This window comes from Gopherus evgoodei, unplaced genomic scaffold, assembly GCF_007399415.2.
Source record: "Gopherus evgoodei ecotype Sinaloan lineage unplaced genomic scaffold, rGopEvg1_v1.p scaffold_45_arrow_ctg1, whole genome shotgun sequence".
Classification (NCBI taxonomy): Eukaryota; Metazoa; Chordata; order Testudines; family Testudinidae; genus Gopherus; species Gopherus evgoodei.
The window spans coordinates 1,263,043-1,281,405 of NW_022060066.1; the positions used below are offsets into that span (position 1 = coordinate 1,263,043).

General features: G+C 43.1%; 1 protein-coding gene across 1 annotated transcript; it reads right to left on the reverse strand.

The window, feature by feature from the left end:
* Window positions 1-309: 309 nt before the first annotated feature.
* On the reverse strand, window positions 310-1,245 carry LOC115642790 (olfactory receptor 14A16-like). The gene has a single exon (XM_030546495.1). It carries the CDS (start codon window positions 1,243-1,245, stop codon window positions 310-312), a length of 936 nt encoding a protein of 311 aa, XP_030402355.1.
* Window positions 1,246-18,363: the final 17,118 nt, after the last annotated feature.

Sequence of the window (18,363 nt, forward strand, 5' to 3'; positions counted from 1 at the left end):
CAAAATCAAACAAAATGAAAAAGAAACAAGTAAACACACAAGCCAAAACTCTCATATTCCAGTCTAAAGGTGACAGTATCCTATTAAATCCCTATGACTGATAGGTAGGTGCATAGATAGATTCTGATCTTATGTACACTGGTGTAATCTTATTCTAACTCATTTGACTTCAGTGAAGCTAGTCCAGATTTCATGATTTCATCAACAGATTACACCCTAAGTTCTGGAAGAAACAATTTTGTCATCAGTTGATTATATCTACAAAGAAACTCAGAATGAAATCACAGTCAAGTTGCAGTGATGGACATTTTAACTCTTGGTGAATAACCTCCACACAATCAATTTCTTCAATGCAGCTTTGATCTCCTTGTTCCTCATGCTGTAGATGATGGGATTCATCACTGGAGGCACCAGGGAATAGAGAACACCCACAACAAGGTCCAGACCTGATGCTGACCTGGAGGTGGGTTTCAGGTAGGCAAAGATGCCAGTGAAAACCAACAAAGAGACCACAGTAAGGTGAGGCAGGCAGGTGGAGAAGGCTTTATGCCGACCCTGCTCAGAAGGGATTGTCAACACAGTTTTTAAGATGTGAACATAAGACACAATTATAAAAACAAAGCAGTTTAACCCTAAAAACGCACCTAAGGCAATACCCCCAATTTCACTGAGGTACGAGTCAGAGCAGGTGAGCTTAAGTAGTTGGGGGATTTCACAGAAAAACTGGTTGATGACATCGGAGTGGCAGAATGGTAATCTGAAGGTGTTCCCAGTGTGCAGGGCAGAGTAGACAATACTAGTAATCCAGGCAGTGGCTGCCATTTGGACACAAGCTCTCCTGTTCATCACTCTCTCATAGTGCAGTGGTTGGCAGATGGCGACATATCGGTCATATGCCATGATGGTGAGTAAGGCAAGATCAGTTGCAGTGAAGAGGATAAAGAGTAAGACTTGGGAGACACATCCAGGATAAGAAATAACCCTGGCGTTCATGAGGGAATTGGCCATGGATTTGGGGATGGTGACGGAGATGGAGCAGAGGTCTAGGATGGACAGATTCACCAGGAAGAAGTACATGGGGGTTTGAAGATGGGGGTTGAGGGCTATGGCTGTGATGATGAGAAGATTCCCCATCAGGGCTGCCAGGTAAATCACCAGGAACACCACGAAGTGCAAAATCTGCAGCTCCCGAACATCAGAGAATCCCAGGAGAAGGAACTCGGTCAGGGTGCTTTCGTTGGTCATTTTCTTTCTCAGTTCATTGTTTGATGGCTGTGGAGGGAAGAGCAAAGACAGTGGGGGAATTACAGTGACAGAGGGAGTGGCCCTGATTTCCTGCAACAACATGATGTGAGTGTCAACAATGCACAGCACTCGTTACTGCTGTTAAAGAAGAGTGGTGAGTTATCACATGAATGTAAATTGGCTCAGCACCCTTAAAATCAATGGAGCTTCATCAGTTTGCATCATCTGAAGATCTGGCTCATGGTATTGCTTAACCAAACGCTGTGTGAAGGATGGAGCAAAGTACAATCTCAGTTGAACAATTCTAGCCAAGATGGATCCCGTATTGCTACAACAGCAGCCTCTGGACTTGGGTAACACTGCCTGATACCCTCTTTTCATGGAAATACGAGATGGACTTGGCATTGTGTATGACAGCTTGCCTGTAACCAGGGCCAGTGAAGGATGTTTCGCGCCCAAAGCAAAACTTCTATCTTACACTATCCCCTATCCCCAAGCCCCCGCCCTGAGGCGCACCCCCGATGGCATCTCCCCCTCTCCTCCCTGAGGCCCCCCCCGCGGCAGCTTCCCACCCTCCACAGTGAGGCGCCTCCTCTCCCCAACTCACCCCCGTTCCACCTCCTCCCCGACCATGCCATGGCTGGTTCACTTCTCCCACCTCCCAGGCTTAGGGCTCCTAAGCTGGGAGGTGGGAGAAGTGAACCAGCCACGGCGTGGTCGGGGAGGAGGTGAGGCAGGGTTGAGCTGGGGAAGGACTTCCCCTGTGTGCTGCCCCCTGCCCCTTACTTGCTGCAGGTGGCCCTCCCTGTGCTCCCCTGCCCCAGCTCCCTCTGGCCACCGTGGTCGCTGCCAAAGAAAATGCCACCCCCCAAATCCACCTAGGTCGCCTAAATGGTTGCACCAGCCCTGCCTGTAACAATTTACTGCAGCACTACGTAGATGACCGGCTGCCTGCAAGCATATAGATTTATGTCACCAAATCCTGATTGCATTTCCATCTCTGTGTACTGATGGGCTAGCAGCATTGCTCTGCTACTTCTCTGCTGTGTCATTTACCTCTGTCACTTTATGGGTGTGAGCGTCAGTGGCCATCAGGAGAATAGGGCTCTTTTCTTGCTCTGCCACTGATCTGGTCTGTGACCTTGGGCCAGTCATTTCCCCTCCCTGTGCCTCTGTTTCCCCTCCATCTATTTCTCTGCCTTGTCTTCTTGGACTGTGACTTCTCTTGGGGATGAGCTGTGTCTTATTATATGTATGTTCGCTGCCCCCATTTACAATATTTGTGTTTAGCAGGCAGAATTGTGAGACTGCGCATATGGCGCTAGAGCAGAATATCTCCATTCTAATTCCATTGACATCCTCTATGTCTTTGGGCAGGGATAAGAGAGACAGGCTTTGGCTGGGGACTTCAATTCACTGTTCTCTGTCTAAGGCTCTAGTATGTTTTATACCCACAATTTTGCCTGCCAGCTTTGCTGCTTACTCAGTTTTACCATTCAACAAGCGTTCCTTTGAAACAGAAATAAACACAGTTGCAATAGAATGATTGGGTTCAAACTGTACTATTATTGGACTATATCAGTGTTCCTACCCCTGTTGAAATCTACAAATCCAATCTGGGGTATTCAGACATTTTCAGTTTAAATTATTTCAAAGAAAAACTGGATTTTAAGCTGAGACATGTTCCAAGGAAGTCTCTGCTATTCTTGAAAAATAACCTATGTACTGGAAAAGTCAAAACATTTCTTTTTTAAAATTCAGTGACAATGTTTCGGGTTTAAGCAGTTTACCTGAAATTGTCTTGTTCTCAATGAATAAAGAGAAAAAAAGTTTTGGTTTTCACAATTTCTATGAAAAGTCAACTGTTGACTACTGGAGAAAAAAAAAAGACTCTGAGGAAATGTAAATATATTTAAGTATAATGATATTTAATTGCACATAGCAAACTTACTGTGTTGTCTCTATAGAATATTCTCTAATTTGTGATGCATTTGACACTCCACCACGAGGATTCTTCAATCATTGCCTGTTTGTGTACCTGTCAATAATGCCCCATTACTGATTTATCCAGCCTCTTGTTTCTCTGCCCCTTCACCATATTTCCTGTGATGTTGGGTTTTTCTGCAGTTCCCAGAAGACAGGGACCCACTCCACACATGGGAGCTCCCTGCTCCCCTCCTCAGGCAGGCTTGGCTGAGAGGTGAAGCCTCTCCAAGCTGTAAAACAAATCACAGCTTCTGCAGTCTTCAAACATGGGCACAACTCAGTATGTGGTTGTTAGGTGCTGAACTCCCATTGGAAGTCTCTAGGAGTTTCATGTCAAACATGATCACAGCTCAGTATGTGGCTTATTCTGCGGCTAAATAACTGAACCCAGAATCCAGGGCTGTGAGCTCAGCTCTGAAATAATCTCAGAAGCAAACCAACCTGTCATCCTGCCCTAGTCGACGCTAACCTCATATAGGGGGGAAAGCACCTGCCCTGGATCTGACACGATTGCAGCATACTTGGAAGGACTCTTGGCTATAAACAAGGCAGTGCTGATGCCCCACATGAGTCTGAAGGAGACTGAAGACTAGAATATATATTTGTAACACTGACATGCTCACAATAGCTCAGAGCGCAGTGGCGTCAGCTCCCCAGCCAGCCTGGAATAGCCTGGTCCTTCATTAATGCCACATAATCAGCTCTGAGAGAGCAGAAATGTTTTTCCCCCTTTGTTGTATCAGGAGCTCTTGGGATGCAGCCATCAGAGGAATCCACAGCTCAGGCTGCTCGGACTGTTTGATGTTGGTTACAAAGAAGCAGCCAGAGGCAAACACTAAAAGCTCAGAGCAACATCCTCAATCCAAGAAAACTGATACAATTTCAGATAGTTTAGGTTCTTTAAGTCAAGTGGAGATGTGGCCTTTTGATTTCAATGGAGCTTCTTTAATTTACATTAGCTGGGGATCTGGCTCTAAGATGTCCATGGAAATATGTCCGTTTTCACCAGCTGGGGAATCTGGCTTCATTAACTCTGCTGGTGCTACTGCAGATCTACACCAGCTGGGGATTGGGCCCATAAACAGTTTCAAATCCATATTCTTTGCCTGTGGATCTGATCTGAGGAGACCAAACTTCCAAACCTGTTTGCACTTTCTTTGGTCTTTGATGCAGGGGATTAATTGCAAGGATAGAACTTTTAATGGTTACAGAGTGGTTAATTCCTACTTGGACAGAACTGTGGAGGAATTCAGTGATGCATAGATCTTCTCTATATGATTTTCAGCTTATCTGAAGATCTGGCTCAGGATGTGGCCTGATAAAATAGACTATGAAGGATGGACAAAGCACACCCAAACCCACGAATTCTAGCCATGATGATCCCCCTCTTAGTCAGACAGCAGGCTGAAAACTTGGATGTGGAGGAAACATACTAAAAAGATAATTGTGCCTGATTTCCAAGGAAATATGACATGGACTCACAAAGCTTCCCATATGACAGCTCAACTGTAAGGATTCCATTGTAACACCACACAGACAGCCTGCTGCCTGCTTCCAAAACTGATTTGTGGCACCAGATCACAGCTGCATTTCCTTCTCTCTGTCATGAGGGGCGAATAGCATTATTCAGCTAATTCTCTCTTGTGTCATTTGCCACTGTGACCTTCTGTCTGTGCTGTGTGGGTCAGTAGCCATCAGGAGATTTGATTTCTATTCCTGGTTCTGCCACTGACCTGCTGTGTGACATTTAGCTGGTCACTTCTCCTGCCTATGCCTCTGTTTCCCCTCCATCACTTTCTCTGCTCTGTCTTCTTTGTGTTTAAAATCTCTGGAGCATTGGCTGTGTCTTACTATGTGGGTGTGCTGTCTGTTTAGCAGGTATCAGTGTGGGACAGAGGATATGGTTGTAGAGCAGGAGAGCTGGGGTCTAGTCCCACTGCCCTCCTCAATGTCCTTGGGTAGAGACAGGCATTGGCTGGGGGCTCCAGCTGTCTGTGCCTAAGTCTAAAGGTGCCTGCATGTGTAACACATATTCTGTGGGTATCAACTTTGCTCTTTACTTAGTGTTACCATCCTGCAAGTAACTGTTTGAAACAGCAATTAAACAGGATTCCAATAGAGTGAATGGCTTTGTAATTGTGGTGATATTGGAGAATATAAATGTTAGCATCCTGGCTTAATTATAGATTTCCAATCTGGGCTAAATTTTCAATCTGTTTCCAATCTGTTTGTTTTCAATCTAAGTTTCTAATCCGTTTCCAAAGGAAAACTAGATTTTCAATTGAAAATGTTTTCCAGGGAAGTCTTTGCTATCCATAAAAACAACATATGTATTGGCAATATCAAAGCTTTTTTTCCCCATATTTCAGCAGTTTTTAACAGCAACTGTTTGGTTCTTCATACACAAAGTCAAAAAAAGTTTTGGTTTCCACAAATTCTATAAAAATTATTTTTCCTGCTAAGAAAAAATGAGCTCTAGATGTTTTATGAAATGATTGTAAAAGTCTTAGATTTTCAGTGTAATTCATAGTTCTATTATTACATTTCCTCCAGTATAATAAACCCCAAACATATTAACTGAAATAGCAAACTTACAGTGTTGGTCTTTGTGGAATGTTTCCCAGCCTGAGAAGCATTTGATAATCCACTGCCAGGATTCTCAGTCATTGTCTGTCTCTATATGGCTCAATAATGCCCCCTGCCACTGTGTGATCAAGCAGCTGTTTCCCTGCCCCATCACCATATTCCCTCAGAGGCTGGGTCTCTGCGGTTTCCAACAGACAGGGACTCATTCCACAGACAACCACTCTCTGCTCTCCTCCTGGGGCAGGCTTGGTTGAGAGGTGAAGGACTAAATAGGATGGGGGATTGAAAGCCCCTACCAACTCTAGAGCTGATCCTGGGTTGTGTGGGATTCAGATATGATCACAGCCCAGAATGTACCTGCTCTGGGGTTAAATAGCTGAATCTGGTCTCCAGGGCTTAAGCCCAGCTCTGATCTCACCTCGGGGAGAAACCACCCTGATAACCAGCCTTAACCAAACCTAACCACCCTAAAGGAGGAAGTGACCCACACTGAATTTCATATGATGGCATCATCCCTGGAAGGACTCTTGGCCAGGAACAAGGCAAGGCTGAATAAAAAGTGGCATCCCAAGGAGACTGCAGAATAAAATATGTATTTGAATCACAGACATGTGACCTACAATAGCTCAGAATCCAGTGGCACCAGAGCCCCAGCTGGCCTGGAATAGCCTGTTCCTTCAATAATGCCACATAAGCAGCTGTTGGAGAGCAGAGTTGTTTTTCTCTGCATTTCAGTAGCAGCTCTTGGGATGTAGCCATGACAGGAAGCCACAGCTCAGGCTGCCCTGGTTGTTTAATGTTGATCACTAAGAAGCCACCAAAGGCAAACACTAAAAGCTCCCAGCTACGTCCTAAACTGTTTTAATTGATACAGTTCCATTGAGTTCTGAGTAGTTTCAAATACATATTCTTTGCCTGTGAATCTGAAGAGGAGCAAAAAGTTCCTAACCAGTCTGCATATTCTTAACTCTTTGCCCCCATGGGATTAATTTCAAGAATAGAACTTTTAATGGCTAAGGAGCATTTCTTTCCCCTTGGGGAGAGAACTTTGGAGGAATTCAGTGTTGCTTTGATTTTCTGTATCTGATTTGCAATTTCTATTTGTATGAATGGACCCATTTTCTTTCTTTCTTTCTTTCTTTCTTTCTTTCTCAACAATTATATGGTTTCTTTCTGCAGACATCACTAAAGTAAAAGACTCAGTAAGCTGAAGATGCAATGCCATATGATATCTTAAAAATGTTTATTTCACACTGATTGTAGGTATGACAGGGAGACTGAACAATGACGAAGGGTCAGATCCTCATCTGGTCTAAATCAATTGTAGCTCCATTGGCTTTAATGGGTCAAATATACACACCACTCCCACACAAATCTTGCATAAAACTGCCATAATGCAGTTAGAGTCAATGAGACCGGATCTCCAGATGCTGTAAATTAGCATAGTGGTATGGAGCTATTTCAGTTGATGTGACCTCAGTATCTGTACCATGATGTCTGGTTTTATGTTTGTTCCAGTATATGAGATTCTCATTGCTTAGAACCTCTATCCCATTTTAATAAACATAAAATATTCTAAAATCTGAGATTATAGTTCATAGTCAGAAATCTGTGAGATGTCCTCTATGCTGGTTAATTGGCTGTTAAATATATAGACCCTAGGTCTGGGGCCCCTGGGTAAAATGACAGTGATGATAAAGGCTGAGAGACCAGGTAAATGCCCAGTTTGAGACACCCAGCCAGAGGAAGGATTTACTCCTGAAGGAGGAGGGCCACCTTAGAGACACCCTCGGAGAGAGTGAGGAGAAGTGATGCTGTGTTTGTAAAAAAAAACTGGGTTCTATCTCCCCGAATTGTCCCATCTGTCCACCAACGGTGAGAGCAATCCTGGAGCAGAAGCCTGCCCCTCAACCTTATGTAGTTATCTTTGTGACTAGTTCAGAGTCTCTGCAAATTCAGGCAGATGTAGCTGCATCAGTCAAACCCAAAGCAGTTTCTCCTCTGAGAGCTATTGTCTCAGGCTTTCTGTAGATTCTGGGAGGTGAGGTTAACATAGAGGTCATTGGGTGCTACTTAATGACCTGTGATATACAGAAGGTCTGATTGTCTAATTGTCTGGTTAGGAACCCCTATATGTAAAATGATGATTCACTGAGGGCACATTAAACAATTTTATTAGAACATTTAGTAAAGATACAAAGACTCCAAATTACATAAAAAGCCATCCGAAGAAGTGGGCTGTGGCCCATGAAAGCTTGTGCTCAAATAAATTTGTTAGTCTCTAAGGTCCCACAAGTAGTCCTGTTCTTTTTGAGGATACAGACTAACAAGGCTGCTACTCTGAAACCTGTCATAAAAAGGCAGAAGTAATGTGAAATTAAAGTGACTTTTTGCATCATCTCATACATAGAATCACACCCTTTATTGGGGTTCTGGTGGTTAGTGAGAAAAAGGATGAGAAAGGTGTGTAAGGATCAGATTAGGGAACTCTTGGAGGACTTACTCCTTCATCCTCCCACTTCCCTGATCCTTCTTGTGTGAACAGAGAACAATACCTGAACTGTGAAGGTGAGAACAATTGGTCTGCAACACAAATCTGTTAGAAGTTTGCTTTCATCCTTCAACACAGGAACCTTCCCATTAAGACACAAGGCCCAAAATGCAGACTCACCACTGAGATCTGAGCCGTGCAGGTGGACAGGGTTTTGTGTTTCCCTTCCATGATGTGTCCTTATCTTGACCAGGAGGATGGTGTGGATATGAGCAATGCGATGAAGGCTACGGTGGTGACCAGCCCATTTTCGGAGACCAACAGAAATCCATCATGTATGTGTCTGTGCATGCCAGTTTGTTGGCTTAGGGGACATCTTAGTAGAAACTGTCTAGTGTGTTGGGTCCACAGTAGGACAGTTGGATGATCAGTGGAAGCTGGACAATGGAATGGACAAAGCCATCCATCCATGCTCCTGCCATCAGCCCCATGCACATACTTCTTTTTTCTATTACTATTCCTAAATTACTGGTAATAACTGTCAATCTTGACTTCAACTTGGCAATGTTTTTGTTTCTTGTTGTCATTTTTTACTTTAGGAATTCTCTTCTTTCCTCCATCACTGTGAAGCCAACTGCTCCTGCAAACTCAGGAAGGAGACATAATCCTGGGCACTTTCAGAAATTATACATTGCTGCATTCATTTCACTTTTCTCTCTGGTGTTGGTCATAGACAGAGAACTAAAAGTAAAATCATCAGATGATTCTATATTCTAACAGTATGTCATTTCAACAGTGCTAGGGGGATTGTGTGTGTAGAGACCCTAGCCGTGAATCTAGAAGCATTTGTATAACCTGTGGCACATGGAAGGGGTGAGAATGTTGTGAATACCCTCCGTCCATCTCACTAATCAGAACTTATCGATGCATGTCTTCATCTGGGCATAGTGTGTTTCTTAGGCAGAATCAACAAAACCATTGTCCAGTAAAGAGTAAAGCACAGTGGAGCGCATGGACTCTGATAAATAAGTCCCCTATTTCTGGATGAATGACGCTGTGTCAACACTACAAACTATGCCACTGCAGTGTAGATACTTACTACAGTCATAGAAGGGGATTTTCCATCACTGTAGTAAATCTACCCTCTTGAGACTCGGTACCGACATTGATAGAAGAATTCTTCCATCAACCATTCTGTGGCTATAGTGGGTGTTAGGTCTATCTAACTGTGTCACACAGGGCATGACATTTTCACAGCTCTGAATGATGTAGCTAGGCTGACCTCCATTTTAGGTGTATACCAGGCCTAAGACTCTCTCAGAATGCATGTTTCGTTGTTTCAGAACAAAGACAGAGGGAGAGAGTTAAGGTTGTTTGAGTGTTTTGAACTGAGCATTTGAATTCTTTCAAATATTGGGTTTCTTTTTAAGTTCAAACATAACATTGAATTTCCCTGAAGCTCTATGTCCCGTTATCCACCATGACTTCCATCTGTCAATGACTTTCTTCTCCCTTTCCTGAGGAATTAATGCTTTGACTTACAGAAGAGCGAGATAGTTAAAGTTCTTTAGGTACCTAGCAGGATTTTCAAAAGAGCTTAAGTGTCTAATATACAATGAAATCATTTTGTTTTACGGACCTAGAGTGGGATTCACAAAAGTATTTAGATGCATTTTCAAAAATGTCTAATGGCCAAGTTTTTAAAAGTACTTAGGCATCGAAAAATGCAGATAGGTGTCTAGTGGAATTTTCAGAAACCCTTGAACAGGTTAGGCACCTAATTCTTCTTGAAATCAATGGAAGTTAGACATGTATGAAGTTTAGGCACTTTTGAAAATCCCACTAAGATCCTATCCGCATCTTTAGGTGCATAAATACTTTAGAAAATCAGACCCTTTTAAATTTTTGAAAATACCACTTTAGGTCTGATGGAAGGGACTGAGAGCCAGGGTCTGACCCCAATCCTGACTCTGTGAAATCAGGATCACGGTGTTTGAGAATGTTTTCATCAATATTTTAAAATGTATGATTAGAAATTGCAACAGATAAAGTTTGAAATTTTAGAAGATTTAATGAAACTGCGGTTAGGTTTCTCGGCAAGGTCCAAAGTGAAAATATTATCTCTTAAAGCCACATCTGAATGGCCAGAATTTTTTCTGAACTCTTCAGTCTAAAAGATAATGGTATATCATTCCCCTCTATTTGACATTGTTGAGGTCTCACTTGGAGAACGGTGCCCAGTTCTGGGCCCCATACTAAAAGAAGGATGTGGAAAAATTGGAAAAAGTCCAACGGAGGGCAACTAAAATGATTAGGGGGCTGGGGCACATGATTTATGAGGACAAGCTGAGGGAACTGGGATTGTTTAGTCTGCAGAAGAGAAGAATGAGGGGGGATTTGATAGCTTCTTTCAACTACCTGAAAGCATATTTCAAAGAGGATGGATCTAGGCTATTTTCACTGGTGGCAGATGACAGAACAAGGAGTAATGGATTCCAGTTTCAGTGGGAGAGGTTTAGGTTGGATATTAGGAAAAACTTTTTCAGTAGGAGGGTGGTGAAGCACGAGAATGTGTTTCAGAGGGAAGTGGTGGAATCTCCTTCCTTAGAGGATTTTATGGTTGGGCTTGGCAAAGCCCTGGCTGAGATGATTTAGTTGGGGTTGGTCCTGCTTTGAGCAGGGTGTTCGAATAGATGTCCTCCTGAGGTCCCTTCCAACCCTTATATTCTATGATCACTTCGACGGGGTTTTCCGAGTGAGCCATAGGTTTGCTTTCCACAGTGACCAAGGGGTGGAAAAGAGGTTTCTGTGTCGTTGAGTTCTCCTTGAAATTATGCAGGCTGAAGGGATATTACTGTATTATTGATTATATGCTGAAGTGCATAGAGTCTTTTTCATCATAATCATCATTCTTCTTCTTCTTCTTCTTCTTCTTTAATTAAAAATTTAAAAAAATAACTAAAAGTTGTATCATTCTTGCTAGGTTGGAAGAGGCTATTTTGATGATGAAGTTTTCCTGTTATTTCCCAAACTATATCTGACTTGCAATAATGAGGCCAAATCTGTATTCCATTGAAGTTACTGCGGATTAGCCTTCCACTTCAAAGACATCAGGATTTGGCCAATGACTTTGAAACAAGAAGACCCATTTTTCTCTAATGTCACCCTAGAGAAAGTCAGTGTGACAGAGATGTAAGGGTAAAATTTCCCATGTGAGCTATACTAGCGCCAAAGCAGAGAAGTTCCATTGACATCACCAATTTAATGCTAATGAAGTTGTAGCCAGAGATTCAGGACTAAACTCAGTATTGCTATACACATTGATGTATGTGACTTTGATAGCTAGACTTAGAAGGATCAGATTTTTAATGATAAATGTTGATAAGTTAGTAAGAGGACCAAAACAAATTCACCGTGGCTAAACGGCAAAGTAATATAAGTATGGCAGTTAGAGGCAAAAAGTCACCCTTTAAACAATGGAAGTTAAATCCTACTGTGGAAAATCTTAAGTGAATAAAGCTCCGCAAGTCAAGAGTAAAAGTCTAATTAGGTAGGCCAAACAAGAGAACAAGAGCACTTCACAGTTTGAACCCATGGCACAGAGACGGGGGCCTACTGAACAGGGGGGTTGTGTTCTGTGCAAGGAGGGGCCGACCGTGGAAGGAAGTAAGAAGGACTTGCTGAGAGTAAGGAGGACTCTGCTCAAGCGGAAACACTGATGGATTTCAGACTCCCAGAAGGGGTGAGACCAGAGCAAGGGAGGGGACATCTCAGGACACTGTTGTTTTAAAATAATGTCTGACACACAAGAGCTTTAAAAGTAAAGTTACTGTATTTACGAAATCCTTTAGCTCATCCTGTATTCCCTGTTTTGCTGCTACATTGTCCCTGAAAGAGTTAAACTAGATGTCCAAAGTCACCACATTCTAGGTGGAGCATGTGGAGGGGGAGGATGTGTGTGTAAGGTGCTGTGGGGGTTAGAAAAACTCAAAACATTTTTGAGGGGGGTCCAGAGCAGATGGATGGTGAAATATCCAAACCTCTGAATGATGCAGCTATATCAACCTGACCCCACTTGTGGAAAGTGCTGTGTTGATGGGAACCGCTTTTTCTGTCAACATAGCTACTGCCGCTTAGGAAAATGGATTAACTACTGTTGGTGTAGAATCATCTTCTCTTAAGCACTAGATGAGTGTAGCTGCATCAGGGCACCTATGCCGATGTAGAATTTTAAGTGTTGACTTGCACTTAGGTACCTGTTAGAGGGTGTGGCTTAGCACACACCTGTCTGGTCAGTATTTCCCGTAGTTTAGTTAGGTGTCTCCCTACAATGCATACTGGCTTTGCTGGATCCCATTCTTCAGTGTCTGTCTCTCCCTGTTCATTGTACAGGAGCCCGGGCACCTAATTCAGGGTTTGCAAATTCCAGTAATTTTCTAGGTACCCAAAGGTTAAGTGCTGAGATGTTCAGAGCTGCAACACAAAATGGCCAAGTTTCTAAATGTATTTGGGTGCCTTGTGAGATTTTCATAAGCTGCTAGGTGCCCAACACCCATGAAAACTGTGAGTTTTAGGTCCCTCAGTCCTTTTGAAAATCTTTTTTGGCATCTAAAAACCTTTGAAAATGTGGCACCCAAGTCCTTTTGTGAATCTATCCCTGAGTGTCTGAAATCCCCTAAGAGGCTTTGAACCTACACCTTTCCAACATCGAGGGTTTTGGAAACTTCATCTGGGTGTTACCTATGGCTCCTTTCTTAGTAATGGGCTGAACACAGACTCCAGTATCAAATGCACATGCACTTTGGGCATTCAAAATCTAAGACAGGAAAGTGTAGGGGACAATTTCCTGACTTAAGTTCTGGAGGAACCAACTAGGGGCAGAGTTCTTCTTGACCTGCTCCTCACAAACAGGAAAGAATTGGTAGGGGAAACAAAAGTGCAAAGGAACCTGGGAGACAGTGACCATGAGATGGTGAAGTTGAGGATCCTGACACAAGGAAGAAAGGAGAGCAGCAGGGTATGGAGCCTGGACTTCAGAAAAGCAAACTTTGATTCCCTCAGGGAACTGATGGGCAGGATCCCCTGGGAAAATAACATAAGGGGGAATGGAGTCCATGTGAACTGGCTGTATTTTAAAGAATCGTTATCGAGGTTGAAGGAACAAACCATCCTGATTAGTAGAAAGAATAGTAAATATGGCAAGCAACCAGCTTGACGTAAGAATGAAATCCTTGCTGATCTTCAACACAAAAATGAAGCTTACAAGAAGTGGAAGCTTGGAGAAATGACCAAGAAGGAGGATAAAAATATTGCTCAGGCATACAGGAGTGAAATCAAGAAGGCCAAATCGCACTTGGAGTTGCAGCTAGTAAGGAATGTTAAGAGTAACAAGAAGGGTTTCTTCAGGTATGTTAGCAACAAGAAGAAGGTCAGGGAAAGTGTGGGTCCCTTACTGTATGGTGGAGGCAACCTAGTGAGAGAAGATGTGGAAAAAGCTGGTATACTCAGCTCTTTTTTTGCCTTTGTCTTCATGAACAAGGTCAGCTTCCAGACTGCTGCACTAGGCAGCACAGTATGGAGAAGAGGTGACCAGCCATCTGCGGAGAAAGAAGAGGTTCAGGATGATTTAGGAAAGCTGCATGAGTACATGGGGCCAGATATGCTGCATCCAAGGGTGCTGAAGAAGTTAGCATATGTGATTGCAGAGCCATTGGCCATTATCTTTGAAAACTCATGGCGAACGGGGGAGGTCCCAAATGACTGGAAAAAGGCTACTGTATTGCCCATCTTTAAAAATGTGAAGAAGGAGGATCCGAGAAACTACAGAGCAGTCAGCCTCACCTCAGTCCCTGGAAAAATCATAGAGCAGGTCCTCAAGGAATCAATTTTGAAGCACTTAGACAAGAGGAAAGTTATCAGGAACAGTCAGCATGGATTCACCGAGGGCAAGTCATGCCTGACCAACTTAATTGCCTTCTATGAGGGGATAACTGGATCTGTGCATGAGGGAAAAGCAGTAGACGAATTAATCCTTGACTTTAGCAAAGCTTTTGATACGGTCTCCCAGCAGGATTCTTGCCAGCAAGTTAAAGAAGTATGGACTGGATGAATGAACTATAAGGTGGATAGAAAGCTGGCTAGATTGTCGGGCTCAATGGGTAGTGATCAATAGCTCCTTGTCTAAATGGCAGTTGAGAGCCCCAAGGGTCGATCCTGGGGATGGTTTTGTTCAATATCTTCCTTAATGATCAGGAAGATGGTGTGGATTACATCTTTAGCCAGTTTGCCGATGACACTAAACTGGAAGGATTGGTAGATTCGCTGGAGGGTAAAGACGGGATATGGAGTGACCTCGAGAAATTAGTGGATTGGGCCAATGGACATCTGATGAAGTAGAACAAGGACAAGTACAGTGTCCTGCACTTAGGAGGAAAGACTCCCATGCAATGCTGCAGACTAGGAACCGAAGGGCTAGGCAGCAGTTCTGCAGAAAAGGACCTTAGGGTTAAAATGGATAAGAAGCTGGATATGAGTCGATATTGTTCCCTTGTTGCGAAGAAGGCTAACAGCATTTTGGGCTGTATAAGTAGGGTCATTGCCAGCAGATCGAGGGACGTGGTCATTCCCCTCTATTTGGCATTTTTGAGCCCTCATCGGAAGTACTGTGTCGAGTTTTGGGCCCCACACTTGAAGGATGTAAAAAATTGGAAAGAGTCCAGCGAAGGACAACTAAGACGATTAGAGTCTGGAGCACAAGATTTATGAGGAGAGGCTAAGGCAACTGGGATTATTTAGTCTGCAGAAGAAAAGAAGGAGGGGGGATTTGATAGCTGCTTTCAACTACCTGAAAGGCTTTCCAGAGAGGATGGATCTATACTTTTCTCAGTGGTAGCAAGTGACATAAGAAGGAGTAGTAGTCTCAAGTTGCAGTGGAGGAGGTTTAGGTTGGATATTAGGAAAATCTTTTTCACTAGGAGGGTGGTGAAGCACTGGAATGGGTTACCTAGGCAAGTGGTGGAATCTCCTTCCTTAGAGGTTTTAAAGGCCCAACTTGAGAAAGCCCTGGCTGGGATGATTTAGTTGGGAATTAGTCCTGATTTGAGCAGGAAGGTGGACTAGATGATCTCCCAAGGTCTCTTCCAATCCTGATGTTCTATGATTCTATGATTGTTCCCATTTCAGCTGAGAGAGGGACCATCTCACCTCCACACCACAGGGAACAATGTGGTCCAAGAGGGATATAAGACAAAAGGTTATTCCATCAAATGGGTATCTGACAGTCAGTTGAGCAGGGTATCATTGAAAATTGGGCCCTGTTTGAAAATGCAAGCTAAAGACCTTGTAAAGTAGAAATTTATGCAGTCTTAAATTTTACAGTTGGCCACTCTTTCATCATTGGCTAAACAAAAGCACCAGAAACAACCATCCCTGTACTTTGGAACTCTTTCTGCCTGCATAGAAACCATTCCCCACCATTGGCAATATTAGCATAAGGATCAAATCTCAGTTAGTACCATCTGATGGCTTCATGGTGGCCTGTATGAAATGGACTGGGGATCTGTGTGCAGTTTGTAGAACACATATGTTCTGTACAAAGACCAGCATCACCAGGGATATATTTGCACTAATGTCCTCCATTACTATAGAGAGGTTCAAGGGCATGGAGAGAGGAATCCCCTGTCATCTACAGAAAAGGTTTCTCCAGGCCAGGGGAGAGGCACATTTCCAGAGAGTGGCACTTAGGGGAAGATTACACAGCTGCTACTCGGGCTTCTATGTGTTCTACTGAAAAATGTGAGACTTCAGACCTTTGGGCTTATGATCTGGCCTCTTCATATTTGGGTGATACTAAGGAAAACAGCAGACAAGAGGACATGACAAATCTCTGAGTCTTAAGGCTGGTATATGCAGAGGAGTGTAAGGGCAACAGGTGTCTGCTCTCCCCTTGTGCGGTCAATGGGTGTTTGGCAGTTAATTACCGCAAGCCACTCTGAAAATCCCTGTCAGAGCTCACAGTCTGGAGCAAGAGTCTATTGTATTGCCCCATATTCTGCAGCACCCACATCCCTTTGTGTCTGCTCTAATTGCACAGGATTCTGCGGAGTCAATTACAGGTCTTTCCACAGGGCCAAGCCCACCCTTGGTGACTCTACATGAAATCAGTGAATTTCTACCCAGAATACATTAGGACGATTGTGTTGAGCTATTCTCTATTCACTCACCTGCTAATTCTTGCAGGAGATAATCCCATCTCTGTGGCCCTCATCGGCATTTCATAGGGGATTCCCAATCCAATAGTGTGATTGCTTTGGTTGCTATCAATAGTTGAAATCCTATGCTGCTGTTATGTCCTTTCCACAGCAGGCAGAATTTAAATGCAGTGGCAGGGCCAGGGACTTCAATGTGTCCCAATAAGGCAACTTTAGGGAACAGGACAATTCCTGGCCTTAGGGCCCCTGGAGATTTGAAAGAAAATGAGGTCTCAGTTCACATCCCATTCTCATGTGAATGCTACAGACAGCGCAGAGTACTTTGAGATGGGTAGCTCAGAAGATAAGATATGAAATCTGTACTTTCATCTCCAAGTTATCTCTTCAAATCCAGAGTCAGTGGCTCTGTGTCATTCTCCTTTCTGACCTCTGTGAAAAAGGAAGATTTGTGTCTCAGGGAGTGCACTAGAAATAAACCTAGAAGAACGTCATTCAGTCCCAGGGTTTTAGCACCTAACTACTATGGACGTTGGCTCTTTGATTTGCCACTGGCACATGTAGTGACTTTGGGCAATAGCTAATACTTAACACATCACAGGAAGACTAGAAGTCACCTGGCCCATTCACAATCTATAAATATTTTGTCTCTAATTCAGCAATTAACTTCGACACTTTTCACTCGCCCCAATAAGGTTATTCCTCCTCTATTCACCATAAAACTTTCTCACCTCAATTAATCTATCAAGTCATGCTACCTCTTCAATCCACCACTTCAAGGAAAATTTGTAAGAATGAGTAAGCCTCAGGGCACATCCTGAAGGTCAAGAGATTTGGACTGTAGCATGAGAAGGCAATTTCCAGTGTGAATTAACTATTACCAATTTTTGCAAGTGTCTCAGCAAATAATAATGACCTGGTGTTCCATGAGCATCACTGCTGAAATATATAGCACAATATTGCACGAAAGGAAACTTTAAAGGAGTTTGAGTTTTAAATTCATAATAGTTGAGTGTTTGGACAAGAAGCTACTATTGTGATGGTTCCTCCCATAAGGCTTTATGGAAATATGCTTAGAATGTGTTTTCTGCTACATATGCCATGTAACATATCTGAAAGGTTATCATCTACTGACTGTATTAATCCTATTTGCATGTATGTATCATTTTTGTATTCAAGTTATGAATGATATGAATGTTGGCCATGTACTGACTTGATTTCTAAATAACCTTAGTAGAGCATTTGGTCAATTCATGGAGAAAGGAATGTTAAAATTAAGTACCTAATCGAGAAACACTTAAAGAACAATGGATCTTGAAATGCTCCAATTCACATAAGAAGTTTACTTGAGGACCTTCATGATAGCATGTAAACAATGGATGCAACCTGTAAAAACTGTGAGTCATGCAAGAACCTATGACTTGCCCAGGGGACTCCTAAACTCCATCTTGCAGCTGGACTTTGCATAGGAGTGAGGAGAGGGTCTCCACCCACAAGAGAAAGTCTATTTAAATCCCTGGGAGACCCCTTCATTTTGTCTTCTGCTGGCTAAAAAGAGAGCTTCCCCACCCCCCAGGATACTTGGAAGCAACTGGAACAAAGGGCAGTGGCTGCAACATGTGTAAGTGATTGCTGGACACAGGCTAAGAGATTAGTCTGTAAAAGGGAGCATTCTGGAACTGGTGAGGATCTTATCTGTATTCAGTTTGATTAGACATAGATTAGTGCATTTTACTTTATTTTGCTTGGTGACTTACTTTGTTTTGTCTGTTACTACACGGTAAAACTTAAATCCTACTTTCTATATTTAATAAATTCAGAATATGTATTAATACCTGGGGGAGCAAA